The following is a 27,479-nucleotide window of genomic DNA, read 5'->3' as shown; positions in this document are numbered from 1 at the left end:
GATAGTTTTTTGCAGCAATACATAGAGGTACCAACTAGAGAAGGGGCAGTGTTGGATCTCCTGTTAGGGAATGAAATAAGTCAGGTGACGGATGTATGTGTTGGGGAGCACTTCAGGTCCAGTGATCACAATACCATTAGTTTCAATATAATTATGGAGAAGGATAGGACTGGACCCAGGGTTGAGATTTTTGATTGGAGAAAGGCTAACTTTGAGGAGATGCGAAAGGACTTAGAAGGAGTAGATTGGGACAATTTGTTTTATGGGAAGGATGTAATAGAGAAATGGAGGTCATTTAAAGGTGAAATTTTGAGGGTACAGAATCTTTATGTTCCTGTTAGGTTGAAAGGAAAGGTTAAAAGTTTGAGAGAGCCATGGTTTTCAAGGGATATTGGAAACTTGGTTCGGAAAAAGAGGGAGATCTCTAATAAATATAGGCAGCATGGAGTAAATGAGGTGCTTGAGGAATATAAAGAATGTAAAAAGCATCTTAAGAAATAAATTAGAAAAGCTAAAAGAAGATATGAGGTTGCTTTGGCAAGTAAGGTGAAATTAAATCCAAAGGGTTTCTACAGTTATATTAATAGCAAAAGGATAGTGAGGGATAAAATTGGTCCCTTACTGAATCAGAGTGGACAGCTATGTGTCGAGCCGAAAGAGATGGGGGAGATTTTGAACAATTTATTTTCTTCAGTATTCACTAAGGAGAAGGATATTGAATTGTGTTAGGTAAGGGAAACAAGTAGGGAAGTTATGGAAACTATGATAATTAAAGAGGAGGAAGTACTGGCACTTTTAAGGAATATAAAAGTGGATAAATCTCCAGATCCTGACAGGATATTCCCTAGGACCTTGAGGGAAGTTGGTGTAGAAATAGCAGGGGCTCTGACAGAAATATTTCAAATGTCATTAGAAACGGGGATGGTGCCGGAGGATTGGTGTATTGCTCATGTGGTTCCATTGTTTAAAAAGGGTTCTAAGAGTAAACCTAGCAATTATAGGCCTGTCAGTTTGACGTCAGTGGTGGGTAAATTAATGGAAAGTATTCTTAGAGATGGTATATATAATTATCTGGATAGACAGGGTCTGATTATGAATAGTCAACATGGATTTGTGCGTGGAAGGTCATGTTTGACAAATCTTATTGAATTTTTTGAAGAGGTTACAAGAAAAGTTGATGAGGGTAAAGCAGTGGATGTTGTCTATATGGACTTCCGACTTTGACAAGGTTCCGCACAGAAGGTTAGTTAGGAAGGTTCAATCGTTAGGTATTAATTTTGAAGTAGTAAAATGGATTCAACACTGGCTGGATGGGAGATGCCAGAGAGTAGTGGTGGATAACTGTTTGTCAGGTTGGAGGCCGGTGACTAGTGGTGTGCCGCAGGGATCTGTACTGGGTCCAATGTTGTTTGTCATATACATTAATGATCTGGATGATGGGGTGGTAAATTGGATTAGTAAGTATGCAGATGATACGAAGGTAGGTGGCGTTCTGGATAATGAAGTAGGTTTTCAAAGCTTGCAGAGAGATTTAAGCCAGTTAGAAGAGTGGGCTGAACGATGCCAGATGGAGTTTAATGCTGGTAAGTGTGAGGTGCTACATTTTGGTAGGAATAATCCAAATAGGACATACATGGTAAATGGCAGGGCATTGAAGAATGGCAGTAGAACAGAGTAATCTAGGAATCATGGTGCATAGTTCCCTGAAGGTGGAATCTCATGTGGATAGGGTGGTGAAGAAAGCTTTTGGTATGTTAGCCTTTATAAATCAGAGCATTGAGTACAGGAGTTGGGATGTAATGTTAAAATTGTACAAGGCATTGGTAAGGCTGAATTTGGAGTACTGTGTACAGATCTGGTCACTGAATTATAGGAAAGATGTCAACAAAATAGAGAGAGTACAGCGAAGATTTACTCGAATGTTACCTAAGTTACAGGGAAAGGCTGAACAAGTTAGGTCTTTATTCTTTGGAGCGTAGAAGGTTGAGGGGGGACTTGATAGAGGTATTTAAAATAATGAGGGGGATAGATTGAGTTGATGTGGATAGGCTTTTTCCAATGAGAGTAGAGGAGATTCAAACAAGAGGACATGATTTGAGAGTTAGGGGGCAAAAGTTTACGGGTAACACGAGGGGGAATTTCTTTACTCAGAGAGTGGTAGCTGTGTGGAACGAGCTTCCAGTAGAAGTGGTAGAGGCAGGTTCGGTATTATCATTTAAAGTAAAATTGGATAGGTATATGGACAGGAAAAGAATGGAGGGTTATGGGCTGAGTGCAGGCCAGTGGGAATAGGTGAGTGTAAGCATCAGCATGGACTAGAAGGGCCGAGATGGCCTGTTTCCATGCTGTAATTGTTGTATGGTTATATGTTATATGGTTAAATTCACAGCCACGCTTGTACATAGTGTGTCAGACCATAAATTCACCAGGAACCTCTGTACAGAGCGTCACTCCACAAATTCACCAGGGGCTACTATACACAGAGGGTCTCTCTACAAATTCACCAAGGACCACTGTACACAGTATTACTCTGCAAATATGCCAGGGACACCTGAACACAGAGCATCACAATATATATTCTAACAGTCAGTGAAAGAGAGATTTGGACCTGTACACAGTGAGTCACTCTACAAATTCACCAGGAATCCCTGTAAACAGAATGTCACAACACAACTTCACTAGGGACTGTTGTACACAGAGTGTCACTCCACAAATTCACCAAGGACACCTATACACAGAGCGCCACTATACATATTCTATCAGTCAGTGGAAGAGTGATATGGACCTGCACACAGAGTGTCATTCTACAAATTCACAGGTTCCCCTGCACACACAGTGTCTCTCTACAAATTCACCAGGTTCCTCTGCACACAGACTGTCTCTCTACAAATTCACAGGTTCCCCTGCACACAAAGTGTCTCTCTACAAATTCACTAGGTTCCTCTGCACACAGACTGTCACTCTACAAATTCACCAGGTTCCCCTGCACACAGACTGTCTCTCTACAAATTCACCAGGGACCCCTGCACACAGACTGTCACTCTACAAATTCACCAGGTTCCCCTGCACACAGACTGTCACTCTACAAATTCACCAGGTTCTCCTGCACACAGAGTGTCACTCTACAAATTCACCAGGTTCCCCTGCACACAGACTGTCACTCTACAAATTCACCAGGTTCCCCTGCACACAGACTGTCACTCTACAAATTCACCAGGTTCCCCTGTACACAGACTGTCACTCTACAAATTCACCAGGTTCCCCTGTACACAGACTGTCACTCTACAAATTCACCAGGTTCCCCTGTACACAGACTGTCACTCCACAATTTCACCAGAGACCCCTGCACACACTGTGTCACTCTACAAATTCTCCAGGGATCTCTGAAAACAGATCATCATTATACATATTCTAACAGTCAATGAAAGAGTGATTTGGACATGGATACAGAGTGTCACTATACATATTCTATCAGTCAGTGAAAGAGTGATATGGACCTTTACACAGACTGTCAGTTGTTACATACCCGTGGGTATCTTGTGCCTGTCACATGACCATGATGTAATTGAGGTTATGCTGAGCATGATGCGATGGTCTTGTGATGGTGGAGTGACATAATTTTTCCACCAGTAAGAGGTCATGTGATAGTTTTTTAAAACAGGATATAAAAGGAGAACCCCTCCCTGTGACGCGGGTCAACTCGTGGTTGAATTCATCAGTGACTCCGTTTTGCTGCGTATTTGATTTTATGACGCAGTTTCGTTTTAAAAGTGGAGTTTTAATTTCTACTGTAAGAATTGTTGTGCCGGCAGTTCTGAAAATCACTGCCAGTTAAAGTCCAGTCGGAGAGTGAAGATTTATCGAAGTTCAGGAAGCTGAAATATTGAGGAAAGTTGATGTCGGCGGTAAAACAGGTTCGACCTTTATTTAATCTTCATGCGAGGAGTTAATAACCTGTGTCCAAGATAGTTCCTGCATTGTGAAAGCAGAAAGAGCTGGACACAGAGTTTCGCCAAGGAAAAGGTCAGTGCCTTTAAGCCGTTTTATTTTCTTCATCGTAAATTCTTCGGGCAAGGCATACTTGGGCTGGGATCAGCAGTAACACCACGAAAGAGAATTTATTACTCCAAGGACAGTCTCTCCTAAGTGACTGTGTAAATCATTTGGACTTTTGCATTACTACTTCTAAGAACTGTTTTTCATTATTGCTTTAAGAATTGCTTTCGCGTTATCGCTTTTAAGACTGTTTTCGCATTATCGCTTTAAGAACTGTTCAAGCTGCCGTATATCAGCCGACTTCCGGTTAAGTTAGTCGATTGCTTACTTCTGGGGGTTTTTTTTAAGCAGTGTTCAATAAATGTTTTATTTGTTATAAAAAAAACCTGTCTCAATTATATATTCATTGTTACTGGATCATAACAATTGGGGGCTCGTGCGATCTGAATCCATTTTTGAGTTTAAATGCTTGTTTGATTTTTGATCGGTGTTTTGGAGAAGGGGAATACCCGATTCTTTTGTTTGATTGGCTTGTGAGTGGTATTCGGCAACAATGAATATTGACAACTTCCTGGAATCACCAGTTCCAGAGTTATTGGCGAAGGCAAAAAAGAGTGATGTTTTTGAGATTGCTAGCAGGCTGGAACTTAAAGGTATTTCGAAGGTTATACCAAAGCCTGTAATTCAGAGGAAAATCGCGGAACACTATATAGAGTTGGGTGTGTTTGATGTATCGATTTTAGATAAGTTTCCTGTGAGTAAAGCAGCAATTCAGTTACACTTGGAACAAGTAGCGTTAGAAAAGCTTAAAATAGAAGCTGAATTAAAACAGAAGGAATTGGAAGCTAACTTGGAATTAAGTTGATTAGAAGCTGAAAATAAAAAGAAACAGTTGGAAGCTAACTTGGAATTACGTTGGTTAGAAGCTGAGAATAAACAGAGGGAATTTGAACTTGCGATGGTGGGATTCAAGTCTGAGAGTCAGTCTCCTGGTTCTTAAAAAAATGTTTGTTGTTAGTCAGGAAATTAAATTGGTCCCTTCATTTAGTGAAACAGAAGTAGAGAAATATTTTCAACATTTTGAAACTGTTGCTCTGATTTCAGAGTGGCCGAAAGAGAAATGGTCAGTGTTGTTACAGTGTAATTAAAGACAAAGCACAACAAGTTTATACAGCTTTAACTGCTGAGCAAGCTCTTGATTATGATACTGTGAAACTGCACATATTGAAGGCGTATGAGTTAGTTCCGAAGGCATATGGAGAAAGACTCAGAAATTTGAAGAAATCTGTAGAAAAAACTTATGTGGAATTTACCTATGATAAAGCTGTGTGTTTTGAGAGATGGGTTTCCTCTAAAAATGTAAATGGGGACTATAATAAATTGAAAGAGCTGATTGTAATGGAGGAATTTAAAAGGAGCATCCCTGTTGAAGTAAAGACATACTTAAATGAGAGAGACATTGCTACATTGCAGGTCTCTACTAAATTAGCTGATGAGTATGCTTTAATCCATAAGAATAAATTTCCTCAGGGCAGAACTTTTAAAAGGAAAAATAACACAGAGGCTCAAGGTAAACCAGAAATTAAATCAGAAGTTAGTGAGAAAGGTAAGGAGGAAGGAAAACCTGTGAAGGAAAGACAGTTTGGTCCCATTTGTAATTATTGTAAGAAACCTGGTCACGTAATAGCTAACTGTTTCCAATTGAGAAAGAAGGAAGCAGTCCCAGATGCTTGTGTGCAACATACTGAAACACCTGTAAATCCACAGGGTTTGATAAACACAAATGAAGTTTTGCTAGAGTCTGACCAAGTTAGGAAGGGATATGATCATTTTATAACTGAAGGGTTTGTATCCTTGAAAGAAGGATCTACTCCGGTGTCAATAAAAATCCTTAGGGATACTGGAGCTTCTCAATCACTGATGTTAGACAGTGTGTTAAAGTTTAATGATGAGTCTGACACTGGTGAAGTAAAGTATATACGAGGTGTTGGGAGTGACCTTATGCCTGTACATTTGCATGAAGTAAATTTAAAGTCAGGGTTAGTTACAGGACTTGTTAAAGTAGGACTACAACCTAGCTTACCTGTGAAGGATATTTCTTTATTGTTAGGTAATGACTTGGCAGGTGGACAAGTTTTCTCAGAAGTGCATTTGACAATAGAGTCAGAGGAACCACAGATGGATTCTAACACAGTTTCTTCCTGTGTTGTAACTCGAGCTATGGCTAAAAAGCTTGATGTGTAGAATGAGGTTGTTACCCATGACTGTTCAACTCAGGATTCGAGTTTTGAGGATGTGTCAGAAACTTTCTTATCTTCATTGTTTGAACAAGATTCTTGGAGTAAGTCTGACCATGAAGATTTGTCTCTGTCTCGGAAGGAAATGATAGCAGAGCAGAGTAGAGACCCTGAGATTATCAAATTAAAAGAACAAGCTCTACCAGATGGTGAAATTGATAAGGTGTCAGTAGGATATTATTTTGAGAAAGGAGCGCTGATGAGGAAGTGGAGACCGCCTACAATTCCTGCAAGTGATGAACGGAATATTGTTCACCAGGTAGTTGTTCCTAAAGTTTATCGAAATGAGATTTTAACTTTAGCCCATAGTGTGCCCTTGGGTGGACATCAAGAGGTAAGGAAAACTGTGGACAAGATTTTAAAACATTTTTACTGGCCTGGTTTGAGAAAAGATGTGGCGATGTTTTGCAGAACGCATCATACTTGCCAAATTAAGTTACCTAATCAAGTTACTCCAGTGGCTCCACTGCAACCTATTCCAGCATTCAGTGAACCATTTTCTAAAATTATTATAGATTGTGTAGGTCCATTACTAAAAACAAAAACTAGTTATCAGTACTTGCTGACTATCATGTGCACTGTGTCTAGGTTTCCAGAGGCAGTACCACTTAGGAATATAACAACTAAAACTGTAACAAAGGCTCTTATAAAATTCTTTACTTATTTTGTGTTGCCTAAGGAAATACAATCTGATCAAGGTAGTAATTTATGTCTGGATTGTTTTAACAGATAATTTATAAATTGGGAGCTAAGCAAATCACTTCATCTGCATACCATCCAGAATCGCAAGGTACCTTGGAGAGGCTTCATTCTACTCTCAAGACTATGATTAGGACATATTGTGTGGAAAATTAAAATGATTGGGATGAGGGTATACACTTACTTCTATTTGCAGTAAGAGAGTCAGTACAGGAATCATTAGGTTTCAGTCCATTTGAACTTGTATTTGGGCATAGAGTTAGAGGACCTTTAGCCTTATTAAAAGAACAATGGATTAATAAAGAGGTACACACTAATTTGTTTTAAAATTATGTTTTAAAACTATGTTTTAAAATTTAAGGACAGATTACATAAAGCTTGTAGCTTAGCCAGGGAAAATTTAAAATTGGCTTTGGAGAAAATGAAAACCTGGTACGATAAAGAAGCTAGAATGAGGACGTTTAAACCTGGAGATAAGGTGCTGGTTCTTTTCCCAGTGCAAACAAATCCTTTACAAGCTAAATTTCATGGTCCTTATGAACTTTTGTCTAAAATCAATGATGTGGATTACGTGATAAAAACTCCAGATCGTAGAAGGCCAACTCAACTTTGCCATATAACTATGATAAAACTATATTATGAGAAACAGTCTGCTACTGTGACTGTTGTGGTCAATAATACCAAAAGTGAATTTGAAAAGGCCACTGTGGCTTATCTTAGTTCTGTTGTAAGTCCGGACTTGGTTAAGGAAATACATTAAACTCCAATTTAGTAATGAAAGGTTTAATGTTACAGGAGTACAATATTTTGATAACTCATATTAAAGGTAAAGATAATATGATTGTTGATTGTCTATCTTGTAGAATGTATGATGTAATTGTTTTTATGGAGTGATATTTTAACATTTGTAATACTCCTGTGTAATAATTTGGAAGATGCTGTATGATAATACTATGTATATTGCGTATGCTGTATATTTTATACATTTGTCTTTTTCTTCTGTAAATAGTTAATTGTTAAAGTTTTGTTCATAACGGACCAAAATTTTTTTTTTTGAGGGAGGTATGAGGTATCTTGTGCCTGTCACATGACCATGATGTAATTGAGGCTATGCTGGGCATGATGTAATGTCTTGTGATGGTGGCGTTACGTAATTTTCCCGCCAGTGAGAAGTCACGTGATAGTTTTTTTTCAACAGGGTATAAAAGGAGAACCCCTCCCTGTGACACGGGTCAGCTCGTGGTTGAATTCATCAGTGACTCCGTTGTGCTGCATATTTGATTTTATGATGCAGTTTATTTTAAAAGTGGAGTTTTAATTTCTACTGTAAGAATTGTTGTTCCGGCAGTTCTGAAAATCACTGCCAGTTAAAGTCCAGTCGGAGAGTGAAGATTTATCGAAGTTCGGGAAGCTGAAGGATTGAGGAAAGTCGATGTCGGCGGTAAAACAGGTTCGACCTTTATTTAACCTTCATGCCAGGAGTTAGTAACCCATGTCCGAGATAGTTCCTACATTGTGAAAGCAGAAAGAGCTGGACACAGCATTTCACCAAGGAAAAGGTCAGTGCCTTTAAGCCGTTTTATTTTCTTCATCGTAAATTCTTCGGGCAAGGCATACTTGGGCTGCGATCAGCAGTAACACCACGAAAGAGAATTTATTACTCCAAGGACAGTCTCTCCTAACTGACTGTGTAAATCATTTGAACTTTTGCATTACTACTTCTAAGAACTGTTTTCGCATTATCGCTTTATGAACTGTTCAAGCCACCAAATAGCAGCCAACTTCCAGTTAAGTTAGTCGGTTGTTTACTTTTGGGGTTTTTTTTTTTAGCAGTGTTTAATAAATGTTTTATTTGTTATTAAAAAACCTGTCTCAATTATATATTCATTGTTGCTGGATCATAACACGGTCTATAAATTCACCAGGGACCCCTGAACACAGAGTGTCACTCCAGAAATTCATCAGCGATCCCGGTATACAGTGTGTCACTCTACAAATGCACCAGGGACCCCTGTACACAAAGCGTTGCTATACATATTCTAACATTCAGTGAAAAAGTGATTTCGACCTGTACAAAGGGTGTCACTATACAGATTCACCCAGGACCCCTGTACACAAAGTATCACTATATATATTCTGATAGTGAGTGAAAGAGTGATTTGGACCTGTACACACAGTGTCACTATACAAATTCACCAGGAACCCCCTTCACAGAGTGTCACTCAACAACTAGGTACCCCCGTACATAGTGTGTCACTATCGACATTTACCATTGACCCCTACACACAGAGTATCACTGTATAAATTCATGAGGGACCCCTGTACACTAGACATATTCTGATGATCAGGGAAAGAGTGATTTGGACCTGTACACAGAGTGTCACTCCACAAATTTCACTAAGGACCCCTGTACACAGTGTGTCACTCTACAAATTTCACAAGGGACCCCTATACACAGAGTATCACTATACAAATTCACAAGAAACACCTGGACACACAGTGTCACTCTAGAAAGTCTCCAGGGGCCCCTGTACAGAGAGTGTCACCATAAAAATTTACCAGGGATGTTTGTACACAGAGCGTCACTCCACAAATTCACCAGGGAGCCCTGTACACAGAGTGGCACTATACATATTCTAGCAGTCAGTAGAAGAGTGATTTGGACCTGTACACAGAGAGTAACTCCACAAATTCACCAGGGACCCCTGTACACAAAGTGTCACCCTACAAATTCACCAGGAACCACGTACAGAGAGTGTCACTTTACATATTCTGACAGTCAGTGAGAATGATTTGGACGGGTACACAGAGTGTCACTATACAAATTAACCAGGGATCCCTGTACATGGTGTGTCACTCTACAAATTCACCAGGTTCCACTGTACACAGAGTGTCATTCCCCAAAATCACCAGAGACCCCTGCACACAGAGTGTCACAGTACAAATTCACCAAGGACACCTGAACACAGAGTGTCACTATACATATTCGATCAGTCAATGAAAGAGTAATTTGGACCTGTACACAGACTGTTACTCCACAAATTCACCAGATTCCCCTGCACACAGAGTGTCACAGTACAAATTCACCAGGTTCCCCTGCACACAGAGTGTCACAGTACAAATTCACCAAGGACACCTGTACACAAAGTGTCCCTTCACAAATTCAGCAGGGACCCCTGTACACGGAATGTCACTCTATTCACCAAGGACACCTGAACACAGAGCGTCACTGTACATATTCTAGCAGTCAGTGAAAGAGTGATTTTGACCTGTACAAAGAGGGTCACAAATTCACCAGAGACCCCTATACACACAGTGTAGTGCTCAAAATTCACCAGGGACCCCTGCAGACAGATTGTCACTCCACACATTCACACATGTACACAGTGAGTCACTCTAGAAATTCACCAGAGACCACTACACATTGAATGTCACTCTCCAAATTCACCAGGCACAACTGTACACAGAGTATCACTCCACAAATTCACTAGGGACCCCTCTACACACTGTATCACTATAGAAATTCACCAGAGACCCCTATGCACTTAGTGTTACTCTACAAATTCCCCAGAGACCCCTGTACACAAAGCATCACGATACATATTCTAACAGTCAATGAAAGAGTGATTTAGACATGTATACAGAGTGCCACGATACAAATTCAGCAGGGAACCCTGTACACAGAGAGTCACTCCCCAAATTAACCAGGGATCCCTGTACATGGTGTGTCACTCTACAAATTCACCAGGAACCACGTACAGAGAACGTCACTTTACATATTCTGACAGTCAGTGAGAATGATTTGGACGGGTACACAGAGTGTCACTATACAAATTAACCAGGGATCCCTGTACATGGTGTGTCACTCTACAAATTCACCAGGTTCCACTGTACACAGAGTGTCATTCCCCAAAATCATCAGAGACCCCTGCACACAGAGTGTCACAGTACAAATTCACCAAGGACACCTGAACACAGAGCGTCACTATACATATTCAATCAGTCAATGAAAGAGTAATTTGGACCTGTACACAGACTGTTACTCCACAAATTCACCAGGGACCCCTGTACACAGAGTGTCACAGTACAAATTCACCAGGGACCCCTGCACACAGAGTGTCACAGTACAAATTCACCAGGGACCCCTGTACACAGAGTGTCACAGTACAAATTCACCAAGGACACCTGTACACAAAGTGTCCCTTCACAAATTCAGCAGGGACCCCTGTACACGGAATGTCACTCTATTCACCAAGGACACCTGAACACAGAGCGTCACTATACATATTCGATCAGTCAATGAAAGAGTAATTTGGACCTGTACAGAGTTCCACTATAGTAATTCACCACGGAATCCTGTAGACAGAGTGTCACTCCACAAATTCATCAAAGACAGCTGCACACAGTGTGTCACTCTACAAATTTACCAGGGACCCCTGTACACAGAGTGTCACTGTACATATTCTAGCAGTCAGTGAAAGAGTGATTTTGACCTGTACAAAGAGGGTCACAAATTCACCAGAGACCCCTATACACACAGTGTAGTGCTCAAAATTCACCAGGGACCCCTGCAGACAGATTGTCACTCCACACATTCACACATGTACACAGTGAGTCACTCTAGAAATTCACCAGAGACCACTACACATTGAATGTCACTCTCCAAATTCACCAGGCACAACTGTACACAGAGTATCACTCCACAAATTCACTAGGGACCCCTCTACACACTGTATCACTATAGAAATTCACCAGAGACCCCTATGCACTTAGTGTTACTCTACAAATTCCCCAGAGACCCCTGTACACAAAGCATCACGATACATATTCTAACAGTCAATGAAAGAGTGATTTAGACATGTATACAGAGTGCCACGATACAAATTCAGCAGGGACCCATGTACACAGTGTGTCACTCTACAAATTCAACAGAAACCCTTGTACACAGAGTGTCACAGTACAAATTTACCAAGGACACCTGTACACAAAGTGTCCCTCCACAAATTCGCCAGGAACCCCTGTACACACAGTGTAATGCTCAAAATTCACCAGGGACCCCTATGCACTTAGTGTCACTCTACAAATTCCCCAGGGACCCCTGTATACAAAGCATCACTATACATAGTCTAACAGTCAATGAAAGAGTGATTTGTATGTGTACACAGAGTGTCACTCTACAAATTCACCAGCTTCCCCTGTACACAGATTGTCACTGTACAAATTCAGCAGTGACCCCTGTACACAGAACGTCCCTCCACAAATTCGCCAGGAACCCCTGCACAGTGTGTCACACCAAAAATTGAGCATGTGTCACTGTCCAAATTCACCAGGGACCTCTGTACACAGAGTATCACTATACAAACTCGCCAGAGAACCCTGTACACAAAGTGTCACACTACAAATTCACCAGGGACCACGTACAGAGAGCGTCGCTATACATATTCTGAAAGTCAGTGAAAGAGTGATATGGACAGGTGCACAGTGTGTTACTATACAAATTCACCAGGTACCCCCTTACACAGAGTGCCACGATACAAATTCACCAGAGACCCCTGTAGACAGAGTATCACTCCACAAATTTCACTAGGGACCCCTGTACACAGTGTATCATTCCACAAATTTCACTAGGAACCCCTGTACACAGAGTGTCACTCTACAAATTCACCAGGGACCCCTGTACGCATAGCATCAGTATACAAATTCACGACACAGTGTCACTCTAGAAAATCTCCAGAGGCCCCTGTACAGAGAGTGTCACCATAAAAATTCACCAGGGATGTTTGTACACAGAGCGTCACTCCACAAATTCACCAGGGACCCCTGTACACAGAGTGGCACTATATATATTCTAGCAGTCAGTAGAAGAGTGATTTGGACCTGTACACAGAGTGCCACTCTACAAATTCACCAGGAAACCCTGTAAAATGAATATCACTCTACAAATCCAAAAGGGACACTTGTACACAGAGTGTAACTCTACAAATTCACCAGGGACCCCTGTACACAAAGTGTCACCCTACAAATTCACCTGGAACCACCTACAGAGAGCGTTACTTTACATATTCTGACAGTCAGTGAGAATGACTTGGATGGGTACACAGAGTGTCACTATACAAATTCACCAGGGAACCCTGTACACAGAGAGTCACTCCCCAAATTAACCAGGGATCCCTGTACATGGTGTGTCACTCTACAAATTCACCAGGTTCCGCTGTACACAGAGTGTCATTCCCCAAAATCATCAGAGACCCCTGCACACAGAGTGTCACAGTACAAATTCACCAAGGACACCTGAACACAGAGCGTCACTATACATATTCAATCAGTCAATGAAAGAGTAATTTGGACCTGTACACAGACTGTTACTCCACAAATTCACCAGGGACCCCTGTACACAGAGTGTCACAGTACAAATTCACCAGGGACCCCTGCACACAGAGTGTCACAGTACAAATTCACCAGGGACCCCTGTACACAGAGTGTCACAGTACAAATTCACCAAGGACACCTGTACACAAAGTGTCCTTTCACAAATTCACCAAGGACACCTGTACACAAAGTGTCCCTTCACAAATTCAGCAGGGACCCCTGTACACGGAATGTCACTCTATTCACCAAGGACACCTGAACACAGAGCGTCACTATACATATTCGATCAGTCAATGAAAGAGTAATTTGGACCTGTACAGAGTTCCACTATAGTAATTCACCACGGAATCCTGTAGACAGAGTGTCACTCCACAAATTCATCAAAGACAGCTGCACACAGTGTGTCACTCTACAAATTTACCAGGGACACCTGAACACAGAGTGTCACTGTACATATTCTAGCAGTCAGTGAAAGAGTGATTTTGACCTGTACAAAGAGGGTCACAAATTCACCAGAGACCCCTATACACACAGTGTAGTGCTCAAAATTCACCAGGGACCCCTGCAGACAGATTGTCACTCCACACATTCACACATGTACACAGTGAGTCACTCTAGAAATTCACCAGAGACCACTACACATTGAATGTCACTCTCCAAATTCACCAGGCACAACTGTACACAGAGTATCACTCCACAAATTCACTAGGGACCCCTCTACACACTGTATCACTATAGAAATTCACCAGAGACCCCTATGCACTTAGTGTTACTCTACAAATTCCCCAGAGACCCCTGTACACAAAGCATCACGATACATATTCTAACAGTCAATGAAAGAGTGATTTAGACATGTATACAGAGTGCCACGATACAAATTCAGCAGGGACCCATGTACACAGTGTGTCACTCTACAAATTCAACAGAAACCCTTGTACACAGAGTGTCACAGTACAAATTTACCAAGGACACCTGTACACAAAGTGTCCCTTCACAAATTCAGCATGGACCCTTGTACATGGAATTTCACTCTACAAATTCACCAAGGACACTTGAACACAGAGCGTCACTATACATATTCGATCAGTCAATGAAAGAGTAATTTGGACCTGTACACAGACTGTCACTCCACAAAATCACCAGGGGCCCTTGTACAGAGTGTCACTCCATACATTCATCAGGGACCCCTGGACACAGTGCGTCACCATACATATTCTAGCAGTCAGAGGAAGAGTAACTCATTTGGACTTGTACAGAGTTCCACTAAAGTAATTCACCACGGAACCCTGTACACAGTGTGTCACTCTACAAATTCACCAGGGACACGGGTACACAAAGGGACACTCAACAAATTCACCAAGGATGCGTATAGAGAGAGTCACTCCACAAATTCACCCGGGACCCCTGTACACAGTGTTTCACTATACAAATTCACCACAGACCACTATACACAGAGAGTCACTCTACAACTTCACCTGAGACCCCTGTACACAGATGGTCACCCTACAAATTCACCAGGGACCCCTGTACACAGAGTGTCACTCTACAAATTCACCAGGTTCCCCTGTACACAAACTGTCGCTCCACAAATTCACCAGGGACCCTGGTATACAGAGTGTCACTCCACAAATTCACCATGATCCCCTATACACAGATTGTCACTCTATAAATTCATCAGGGACCCTTGTACACAGAGCGTCACTATACATATTCTAACATTCAGTGAAAGAGTGATTTTGACCTGTACAAAGGTTGTCACTATACAAATTCACTAGGCACCCCTGGACACAGTGCATCACTATATATATTCTAACAGTCAATGAAAGAGTGATTTGCACGTGTATACAGAGTGTCCCTATACAAATTTAGCAGGGATCCCTATACACAGTGTGACACTCTACAAATTCACCAGCTTCCCCTGTATAAAGAGTATCACTCCACAAATTCACTAGCGACCACTCTACACACTGTATCACTATAGAAATTCACCACAGACCCCTATGTACTTAGTGTTACTCTACAAATTCCCCAGGGGCCCCTGTACACAAAGCATCACTATACATAGTCTAACAGTCAATGAAAGAGTGATTTGTATGTGTACACAGAGAGTCATTCTACAAATTCACCAGGTTCCCCTGTACACAGATTGTCACTGTACAAATTCAGCAGTGACCCCTGTACACAGAACGTCCCTCCACAAATTCGCCAGGAACCCCTGTACACACAGTGTAATGCTCAAAATTCACCTGGGACCCCTATGCACTTAGTGTCACTCTACAAATTCCCCAGGGACCCCTGTATACAAAGCATCACTATACATAGTCTAACAGTCAATGAAAGAGTGATTTGTATGTGTACACAGAGTGTCACTCTACAAATTCACCAGCTTCCCCTGTACACAGATTATCACTGTACAAATTCAGCAGTGACCCCTGTACACAGAACGTCCCTCCACAAATTCGCCAGGAACCCCTGCACAGTGTGTCACACCAAAAATTGAGCATGTGTCACTGTCCAAATTCACCAGGGACCTCTGTACACAGAGTATCACTATACAAACTCGCCAGAGAACCCTGTACACAAAGTGTCACACTACAAATTCACCAGGGACCACGTACAGAGAGCGTCGCTATACATATTCTGAAAGTCAGTGAAAGAGTGATATGGACAGGTGCACAGTGTGTTACTATACAAATTCACCAGGTACCCCCTTACACAGAGTGCCACGATACAAATTCACCAGGGACCCCTGTAGACAGAGTATCACTCCACAAATTTCACTAGGGACCCCTGTACACAGTGTATCATTCCACAAATTTCACTAGGAACCCCTGTACACAGAGTGTCACTCTACAAATTCACCAGGGACCCCTGTACACATAACATCAGTATACAAATTCACGACACAGTGTCACTCTAGAAAATCTCCAGGGGCCCCTGTACAGAGAGTGTCACCATAAAAATTCACCAGGGATGTTTGTACACAGAGCGTCACTCCACAAATTCACCAGGGACCCCTGTACACAGAGTGGCACTATATATATTCTAGCAGTCAGTAGAAGAGTGATTTGGACCTGTACACAGAGTGCCACTCTACAAATTCACCAGGAAACCCTGTAAAATGAATATCACTCTACAAATCCAAAAGGGACACTTGTACCACAGAGTGTAACTCTACAAATTCACCAGGGACCCCTGTACACAAAGTGTCACCCTACAAATTCACCTGGAACCACCTACAGAGAGCGTCACTTTACATATTCTGACAGTCAGTGAGAATGACTTGGATGGGTACACAGAGTGTCACTATACAAATTCACCAGGGAACCCTGTACACAGAGAGTCACTCCCCAAATTCACCATGGTCCCCTGTACACAGACTGTCACTCTACAAATTCACTAGGCACCCCTGTACACAGTGCATCACTATATATATTCTAACAGTCAATGAAAGAGTGATTTGCAATTGTATACAGAGTGTTACGAATGAGGAGCAACTCTGATGGGCAGAAGGGTGCAAAGTCGCCCCCCCTTTTTGAGAATCGCAAAATCGCTACTATTTCGGGTCTGATTCCAAGGAAATGAGAGAGAGACAATGCACAGATACACAAAAGTGGAATGTCTCCTCCTAACAAAAGCGGCACGGAACCACCGATTACTGCTATTGTCTCTTGGAGAAGGATTGTGTATTGAGTATTGTTCTATTCATTGAAACCCCTCAGGGGGCAACCAGAGTGGTCTGGTTGATGGGTTGCATCATCCCAACCTGATTGACACCTCAGACCCCGTGAGTGGGGATAAAAGTAGGGTCTGGGGAACACCCCTCAGACGCACCAGGAGAGACGCTACGAGACCGGTGGGGGCTTGTGTGTGAGTCCACCCTTGCCTGGGTGACGAGCCCTCCACAGAACGGTCTAGCTAAAGGACGGAGGGGTCATAAGTGAATCTCTCTCTCTCTCTCTCTCTCTCTCTCCCCAACAATTGCAACACAGCAACCGACAACTACTGCAGCCTGCATGAACTGAACTGAACTTTATATTTCCATCGGACAATTCATTATCCCCTAGACAACGATAGAGCTTATTTCTTATTGATTATTATTATACCCACACTTTTAGTATTGATGACGTATATTATCTGTATATTTGTATTGATATTATTTTTGTGTATTTTTACTAATAAATACTGTTAAAAATAGTATCACCAGACTCCAACGGATACTCCTATCTTTGCTGGTAAGATACCCAGTTACGGGGTTCGTAACAAGAGTGTCCCTATACAAATTTAGCAGGGATCCCTATACACAGTGTGACACTCTACAAATTCACCAGCTTCCCCTGTATAAAGAGTATCACTCCACAAATTCACTAGCGACCACTCTACACACTGTATCACTATAGAAATTCACCACAGACCCCTACGCACTTAGTGTTACTCTACAAATTCCCTAGTGACCCCTGTACACAAAGCATCGCTATACATAGTCTAACAGTCAATGAAAGAGTGATTTGTATGTGTACACAGAGAGTCACTCTACAAATTCACCAGCTTCCCCTGTACACAGATTGTCACAGTACAAATTTACCAAGGACACCTGTACACAAAGTGTCCCTCCACAAATTCACCAGGGTCCCCTGTACACACAGTGTAATGCTCAAAATTCACCAGGGACCCCTATGCACTTAATGTCACTCTACAAATTCCCCAGGGACCCCTGTACACAGTGTGTCACTCTACAAATACACCAAGTTCCCCTCTCCATGGAGTATTACTCTACAAATTCACCAGGGACCGATCTACACAGATTGACACTCCCAAAATTCACCATGGACCCCTGTAGACAGATTGTCACTCCATAAATTCACCAGGGATTACTGTACACAGTCTGTCACTCTACAAATTCACCAGTGACCCCTGTACACAGTGTGTTACTCCACAAATTCACCATGGTCCCCCATACACAGAGCGTCACAATACAAATTCAACACACACCCCTATACACGGAGTGTTACAATACAAATTCACAAGGGACATCTGAAAACAGGATGATACCATACAAATTCACGAGGGGCATCTATACACACAGCGTCACGATACAAATTCTAATAGTCATTGAAAGAGTGATTTGCACCTGTACATAGAGTGTCACTAGACAAACTCATCAGGGACCCCTGTACACAGTGTCACTCTACAAATTCACCAGGGACCCCTGTACACAGGGTGTCCCTATAAAAATAACCCAGGGGCCGCTGTACACAGAGTGCCAATCTACAAATTCACCAGCGACTCCTATATACAGAGTGCCGCTCTAAAAATTCGACAGTACACAGAGCGTCACTATACAGAGTGTAAGAGTAGTTTGGACCTGTGCACAGAGTGTCACTGCACAAATTCACCAGGGGCCCCTGTACACTGAATTTCACTCTACAAATTCACCACAGACCCTTATACAGCTTGTGTCACTCTACAAATTCACCAGGGACCCCTGTACACAGTGTGTCACTCTACTAAATCACCGGAGACCCCTGTACACAGATCGTCACCATATGTATTCTAACTGTCAGTGAAAGAGTGATTTAAACCTGTAAGAGAGTGCAACTATACAAATTCACCACAGACCCCTGTACACAGATTGTCACTATAGAAATTCACAAGAGACCCTTGTACACAGTACAAATTCACCAGAGACCCTTATATACAGAGTGCCACACTAAAGATTCACCAGGGACCCCTGTACACAGTGCGTCACTCCACACATTCACCAGGGACCCCTGTACACAGAGTGTCACTGTACAAATTCACCAGAGATTCCTATACACAGATTGTCACTCTACAAATTCACCAGCGACACCTTTACACAGAGCATCACTATACATATTCTAACAGTGAATAAGAGTGATTTGTACATCTATACAGAGTGTCAGTAATCAAATTCTCCCAGGACAACTGTACACAGAGTACCAATATACAAATTTAACAAGGAACCATGTACACAGAATGTCACTCTGCAAATTCAGCAGGGACCCCTGTACACAGAGTGTCATGATACAATTTCACCAGGGACTCCTGTACACAGAGGGTCACTCTACAAATTCACTAGGGGCCCTGGTAAACAGTGTCACTCCACAAATTCACCAGGGACCCCTGTGCATAGTGTTTCACTATACAATTTCACCACAGACCGCTATACACAGAGAGTCACTATACAACTTCACCAGAGACCCCTGTACACAGAGTGTCACACTACAAATTCAAAACCGACACAGACCATCACAAAACAAATGCACTAGAAAGTCCTGTACGTAGGGTGTCACCATACAAATTCACGAGGCAAGCCTGAAAACAGAGTTTCTCTAAACGAATTCATGAGGGGCACCTGTAGACAGAGTGTCACTATACATAATTACCAGGGACCCCTGTACACAGAGTGTACTCCACAAATTCAGCAGGGACACCAGTGCACAGTATGTCACTGCACAAATTCACCAGGGACAGCTGTACACAGCGTGTCACTCCACAAATTCACCAGGGTCCCCTGCAAACACAGTGTAATGCTCAAAATTCACCAGGGACTCCTGTAGACAGATTGTCACTCCACACATTCACCAGAGACCCCTGTACAAAGTGTGTCAGTCTCAAAATTCACCAAAGACTCCTATACATTGAGTGTTACTATCCAAATTCACCAAAGACAACTGCAGAGTATCACTCCATGAATTCACTAGGGACCACCCTACACACTGTATCACTATACAAATTCACCAGAGACCCCTGTATACAAAGCATCACTAACAGTCAATGAAAGAGTGATTTGTATGTGTATACAGAGTATCACTCTACAAATTCACCAGGGATCCCTATACACAGTGTTTCACTCTACAAATTCACCAAAGACTCCTTTACATAGAGTGTTACTCTCCAAATTCACCAAAGACAACTGCACAGAGTATCAGTCCACGAATTCACTAGGGACCCCTCTACACACTGTATCACTATACAAATTCACCAGTGTCCCTCCACAAATTCAGCAGGGACCCCTGTAAATGGAGTGTCACTCTACCAATTCACCAGGGACACCTGTACACAGTGTTTCAATATACAAATTCAAAACAGAACCCCCCCCGTACACAGACCATCACAAAGCAAATGCACTAGAAAGCCCTGTACACAGAGTGTCACTATACAAATTCACGAGGCAAGCCTGAAAACAGAGTTTCACTAAACAAATTCATGAGGGACACCTGTAGACAGATTGTCACTATGCATATTCTAACATTCAGTGAAAGAGTAAGTTAGACTTGTAAACAGAGTGCCACTCCACAAATTCACGCAGGACCCTTGTACTCAGTGTGTCACTGCACAAACTCGCCAGGGTCCCCTGTACACAGAGTTTCACTCCATAAATTCACCAGGGTCCCCTGTAAACAGACTGCCACAATACAAATTCACCACAGACCCCTGTATACAGTGTGTCACTCTACAAATTCCCCAAGAACCAAGTAGATAGAGTGTCACTCTACAAATTCACCAGAGACCCCGGCGCACAGAGTGTTACTCTACAAATTCTACAGCAGCACGGTGAAAGTGACAGGGAGAAAACAGTCGGTGGAAGGAACAGGGAACAGTGGAAATATTCAGCAGACAGACAGCATTGTATGAGATGGTATCAAAGGTAATTTTCTGGATTAATAAACTTTCATCAGACTCAGCTGCACCTGATAAAAGCATTGACCTTAAAAGTTTTCTCTCAAAGACTGGCTGACTGATATACTGCGGGTTTGAAGCATTTTCTTTCTGTATTTCTGATTTTCCCCAGCCTCGATATCCTGCTTGAACAAATAGGGTTTGATTGGAATTCTTATGGAAGAAAATGAAGATGCTGTAGTCAGCATTCCAGGATTGATTTAAACATATGCACAGCCTTCTTTGCTACTTAAGTAATGTGCCTTACTCATTTCAACCCACCAGAGGGCAGCTCCCTTACATCTAGCCTAAACCTGATTCTCTGACACGAATGGTCAAAATAGATGCTCAAGTGGTGTAGGATTACTGTGCCTGACCTCACACCTCACACAGCCGGCACTGAACTCTTCGGGGCAGGTACTGCATTGGTTAGATACAGAGTAAACAAACAACACGCAGTAAAACTTCTTTAATCCAGCACACTTGAGACCTTGGTGATGTCAGACTGGCTGGTGATTTTAAAGAAATGTTATATACCAGAATTATTCATTTTAAAGTGAACCCAAAGGGAACATGGGAAACAAGCTTCAAGTAAGTTTAAAGGGAGCATGAGAAACCAATTGCAGGTGACTTTGAGAGGAGCACAGCAAACAGACTCAGGTGAGTTAAAAGAGTACACAGGAACGGGGCCTTGACAATAGACAATAGGTGCAGAAGTAGACCATTCAGCCCTTCGAGCCTGCACCGCCATTCTGAGATCATGGCTGATCATCTATTATCAATACCCAGTTCCTGCCTTGTCCCCATATCCCTTGATTCCCCTATCCATAAGCTACCTAGACAAGTGGAAGGGAATTGTGGAACCAAGGCTTTGGTAAGTGGACAGAGTGTGGAAGCCTTGGGGAGTGAGCAGTGTGAGTAGACAGCCATTGGCGAGTGTACGGGGAGGGTGGGGACCGCGGTCCTCGGTGAGTGGATGGAGAGGGTTAGACCGCGGTCTCCAGTGAGTGGGCAGGGAGGACAGGGAGTGGGGTAACTGATGAGTGGGCGGGGAGGGCGGGGACCGGGGTAACTGATGAGTGGGCAGGGAGGGCGAGGACCGGGGTAACTGATGAGTGGGCAGGGAGGCCAGGGACTGCAGTCCCTGGTGAATGGACAGGGAGTGAACAGAGAGTATGGAAACCAGATCTCTGGTGAGTGGATGGGAAGAGCAGCAAACACAAGCTTGGACAGGTGCATTTGTCCAGTTTGTCTCATTCCTTTCTTTCACTTGAACCAGTTGCTGAACTCATCAGGATTTCTGAACAGTCTTGTAGCAAATTACCAGAGTTTTACTGTACATTTGTTAGCACTCAGTAGGAGGGAAAACAGAGAGAGGGTCCCACCTAGCTTAAGGAGACTAGAACCAGGCGTAAAATCTCAAAATATGAGACAGCTTGTTTAAGGCTATGAAGTGAAATTTCTTCACTCAATGTGTTAAGAACCCTTGGATTTCTCTATCCCAGAGGACTGTGGAGGCCGATTGTATTCAATTAAAACAGAGTTTGATAGATTTCTGGATATTGAGGGAAACAAGAGATATATTAAGGTAACAAATCAGCCATGATCTTCAAAGTGGTGGTTACAAATCAGAACACTGCAGATGCTGTAAATGTAACATGTAAACATACACATTGGAAATGCTTGTCAGGATAGAGAGCATCTGCCAAAAGAGAGGATTAACATTTCTGCTCAAAGATCCTGAAGGCCTAGAAGCTGATGTCCCAGACCAGAGCAAGGGGCTCTATATGGATAGAACTTACCTGCTGCTGGACCCCATAGAATCTTCTGTGCATAAGTTATCTTACTCAACATTCTGGCCTTCATTTTATGCAAGGTCTGCCTCTCCAATCTGCACCAAGTGGGTGAGGTCAGGCCTCATTGTTCGAGTGTGAAGGTCTTTAGTACGATAACAAATGATATTATCTGGTCCTAAATTTTGTGATTCTGTGGTAGTGGGAATCTCAGGAGAAAAACAAAATGGAACACCTACGCTGCACTTCTGTCTGATCATGACTCAGATTCATAGTGCATCAAAATAGATCTCTTCAGCTGCCTGAGTCCATGTTGCCCACCAACCACCTATCTGCATTATTCTCCCCACATTCCCATCAACTCCCCTACACACTATGGGCAATTTACAGTGGACAAATATCCTACCAGTTTGCAGATCTTTGGATAGGTGGCAGAAGCCACAACACCTGGAGGTAACTCACCTGTTCATCCACGGAGAAAACTCGCAAACTCCACAAAGAATAGAGCCAGTGCTGTAAGGCAGCCATTCTACTCAGGGTGCAGAGAATGAAGCCTTGTCCTTACCAGTCACATGCATCATTGTAGATGGGTATTGTTCTCCAGTTGGCTGTTTAATTGCCCCCAAGACTTCTTGTCAAGATAGCATCAGCATACAACGCTCCCTTGGTTGACATCTTCCAGGTAGCAAATGAAAATAGCTTTTACATCTCTTTTTCACCTTAAATGTGTTTCTGGGACTGGTAGAGCCTGTGATTTACAGTTTGAGTAACCAGCGCTTTGCTGGCTCTGAGAGGATTCCGGGAAGCGAGTGCGTACTCGGACAGCCTCGATGTGAAGAAACTTCGAGACAGGACGCAAGCCAATGTTTGACTCCATTCCGCTGTTTAAAGCATCCATTAATCAAGGGAGACTGAGACATCGAGGCGAGTTCAGAAGGCGAGTGAGAGCTTCAGCATCGACTGCCTGCCTGCTGCAGGAGAAGGAGTCTGTGAGTGGCCTATCACCGTGTGGCTTGCTGTGGTAGGCGGGAAGGCCTCTCTGCCTCATGTGGTGTTCCTCTCTTTCGATGAATGTCGGTGATATTGTAGGATGGTGTCGTGGTTCTGCATTTATGGATTGGACTATTTTTCAGACTTATGGTGTTTGTATTCTGGGTTTTTTTTAAATCGCCCATTCCTTTTCCATTTTGTTGTTGAGAGGAGGGTGTTTGGGGGTTGATGTTCTGTTTGTTTATTGAGCTGGGTGGGGCAGGTTGTTTTCCTGTTCCGTTTTGTGTGGGGGAGGGTGTTTGGGGGGGCAGTTGATGATCAGGGTACCAATCTATTTTCTACAGGTGGGGGTGATGTTTCTTTCTGAATTACTGTCATATTCTTTCTTTGTTTTGTGGCTATCTGGAGAAGACAAATTTCACAGTTGTATACAGATGTATGCTTTGATAATAAATGAAGCTTTGAATCTTTGACTAAAGATTAGATATGGAAAGCTTGCCAGGCTTTGATCTATCGCATGCTTTTATGCTGATTAGTATGGCTGTGACCCTGCCTTCATCAGGTTAGAACCTCATTTTTAAGTATGCCTAATACTACTGCCTGTTGAAACAGGAATCATTCTTGGCTCAATGGTGACAACAGAGTTGCTGGGGTGGGTGAATACTGAGTCACGAGGTTACAGTTTGTGATGCTGTACTTCACTGCTTCCACTGGCAGTCCATAATACCTCGTGGATGACCAGTTTTGAGCTGCCATATCTGTCCTCAAGTCTATTCCACGAGTGTCTTTAATGTGAAGATGTGACGTTCTCTCTCCTTCTCTTAATGACACCATCAACAGAACTAACTATCACTGCTAGGTGCTGAGGACAAAGTCAAGTAGGATTTATTAGTTCACTCACTACTTGCGACAAAACCAAAATGGCATTGTATCCTTCAGGACTTTCTCACTGAAGTCCCCCGAATACATTTTGCTTCTCCCCAGTGTTGTTGAACAAGACTGAGCACTGATTTGTCAGCTAAGAGAAGATGACAGCTGGTATCAGAAGCAGTATTCTTTCCCCTTGTTTGGCCTCTTGCCATAAAGGAATTCCTCGAATCTGGAGTCAATGCTGAGGAATTCCGAGGCTACATCCTCCTGCCTGCATTCTATCATAGCAGCCTCTTGCCCTTGTCTGTTGCCCAGACACGCTGTGGTGAGGGGTGGGCCCATTAGAGGGCTCTTTATGTAGAAGTCCTCCCTTTTACATAGAGAACTTCAGCGAGAGAGCAATCAAGCTTATGCAACAGGATTTTAAACAGGGTCACAGATTCCCAGGCTGCTTACAATTCCTGCACACTGGATGTGTCTGTGGAATGCAGGAGGTTTTAGTCAGAGTATTTGAAAGAGTTGTTCATCAGCTTGTAGCTTCACTTCAGTTCCAGGTTCATGATCACCTGATGCAGAGAGGGTTGGCCAGGAGGATCTCCTTGATAGTTTACTACTGGGCATACCTAAGATGGCCATTCCAGGCAGAGGGTGGGTTGTCAGAGAATTTATCCATGCTACTACCTCTTTCTTCGGAGGCTGCATTTTATGCTCAGATGAGAGAGTTGTGGTATTCGTTGAAGATCTTCTGAAATCTTTGGGCAGGGGTTGGAGTCCACTCTGACAGGATGGATAACATTTTAATTGTTTTAACAAAAGCAAAGACAAAAAAACAATTCAAAAGGGAGTTTGAGGAATGGGATGGCTATAGGGTGGAGTTTCCTTTTCGTAACCGGAATAAAGACTGAATGCTCCCTAAAATGATCTTTCTATTTCCTACCAGCAATCCTAAAACTTGGTGGTGCATTCACATTGGCCTCAACTTATTCAAAGTATCACCTAACGAACAGATGGAGCTTTATTGCTGAAATGTGAACTTCGGCCAGTGGGCTGAAGTTAAACTGCATGGAAAGATAACAATGACCAGGTAGAACAAAACATTTAATGGAGCAAAGACGGTGCTGTAAATAAAATCAGAACATACCTGAGATCCATTTGCTGCTGATGAAAGAGAGAGCCAGAAATTCTCTCGCCCTTCTTGTAGGGTACTCTGGAAGTGGTAGGAATCGATGCTCGTGAAAGGAGAGAGAGTGATGGACAACCTTAGCTGACGTAGGGCACGGAATCTGTCCTGCAAGTGAAGTGATTCATATGCCTGCAAACAGAAAACATCAATTCAGACTAAAAGCAGACTTTAACAATTTAAACACATGGGTAAATTGGTACAAGCTGAAGAAACAGTCCAGTGACTCCTCCCCCCCATCTGCAATCTCACAAATACAACACTGTTGCTGCAACTTTATCACATTTCAGAAAAACAATGGGGAGGGGAGGGGAAAAGAGAGTCCCTCAGCAGTGCTCACACTCTTAATAATGTTCTTCTATCAATACCACCCTCCATTGGCAATTCCAACATAACAGTTCCGCATTGCACTCCCCAACAGTCCAATGTGCCCTCTGTACTATTCCTGTGACCGTCCAGCCCTCCTGCAGCAATGTGCCTTTATCAGTCTAGCATTCCTTCGACGGTGCCCCTGTAACAATGCAGTACTTCCTCAGCACAGTCCCACTGACAGTCCAGCAATAATTCAGCACTGCCCACCCACACTCCCATACTCCCTCAGCACTCCACTCTATCAGCTCAGGATGCTCCAAGCTCTGGTCTTCCAACTATCCTGTGCTCTCTTAGTACTCCTGTACTGACAATCCTGCATTCATTAAATACCATCCCTCAGTAGTCCAGCAGTTTTTCAGCTCCACCTCCCCAACCATCCAACACTCCTTCAGCAATGCCCTTCTGTCAATTCAACACGCTCTCAGTATTGTCACTCCAACAGTTGACTGTTCCCTCAGCACTTTCTCTCCAGCAGCACAGTACTCCCTCAAACATATCCCTTTGACAGTTGAATGTTACTTCAGTGACACGCTTCCAACACTTACTCAGTGTAACCCTTCTGATAGGCCACCACCCTTCCAACAGGCCAGTATTTCCCAGCACAATGTCAACATCTCATCACCTCACCTTCAACCAATTAGTGCTCTTTCAGGACTGCTTCTCTGACAGTCCAGTACTCCTTTGGGGCTGTTGCTTTGAAAACCTAGCATACCCTCAGTGATATATCTCCAGCTATCCAGCACTCCTTCAGAATTTCCCTTGACCTTCACTCCAATAATCCAATTGTCATTTTGAGTTTAGAAGAATGAGAGGTGATTAATTTGTAAAGTATAATCTTCTCAGGAATAAAAAGAAGATGCAGAGTTGAAATTTTCCTGCCTGGAATGTCCAGAGTTAGGAATCACATCCTCAAAATAAGGAACACACACAAAATGCTAGTGGAACACAGCAGGCCAGGTAGCATCTATAGGAAGAAGTACAGTCGACATTTCGGGCCCAGACCCTTCGTCAGAACGAAGGGTCCTGTGTCCTGACGAAGGGTCTCAGACCAAAATGTCGACTGTACTTCTTCCTATAGATGCTACCTGGCCTGCTGTGTTCCACCAGCATTTTGTATGTGTTGCTTGAATTTCCAGCATCTGCAGATTTCCTCATGTTTGTGTTCTCAAAATAAGGAATTAACCAATACATTTCATATCCCACCGAGTAATGGATCTTTGGAATTCAGGA

General features: G+C 42.8%; 1 protein-coding gene across 8 annotated transcripts in view; it reads right to left on the bottom strand.

Annotated features, from left to right (window-relative positions):
- The window catches only part of LOC140729395 (SITS-binding protein), a 181,461-nt gene that overhangs the window by 75,782 nt on the left and 78,200 nt on the right, over positions 1-27,479 (bottom strand). For all 8 annotated transcript variants that reach the window (XR_012099318.1, XR_012099319.1, XR_012099320.1 and 5 more), the window contains exon 5: positions 25,839-26,009. Coding sequence is in view for 5 of the 8 variants with exons in the window: in XM_073049081.1 (XP_072905182.1) it covers positions 25,839-26,009 (171 nt within the window). In the remaining 3 variants the exon portion in view is untranslated. The remainder of the gene's footprint in view (positions 1-25,838; positions 26,010-27,479) is intronic.

The sequence above is a fragment of the Hemitrygon akajei genome, chromosome 6 (genome assembly GCF_048418815.1).
Source record: "Hemitrygon akajei chromosome 6, sHemAka1.3, whole genome shotgun sequence".
Classification (NCBI taxonomy): Eukaryota; Metazoa; Chordata; class Chondrichthyes; order Myliobatiformes; family Dasyatidae; genus Hemitrygon; species Hemitrygon akajei.
This window is presented reverse-complemented; position numbering and strand designations above follow the sequence as displayed.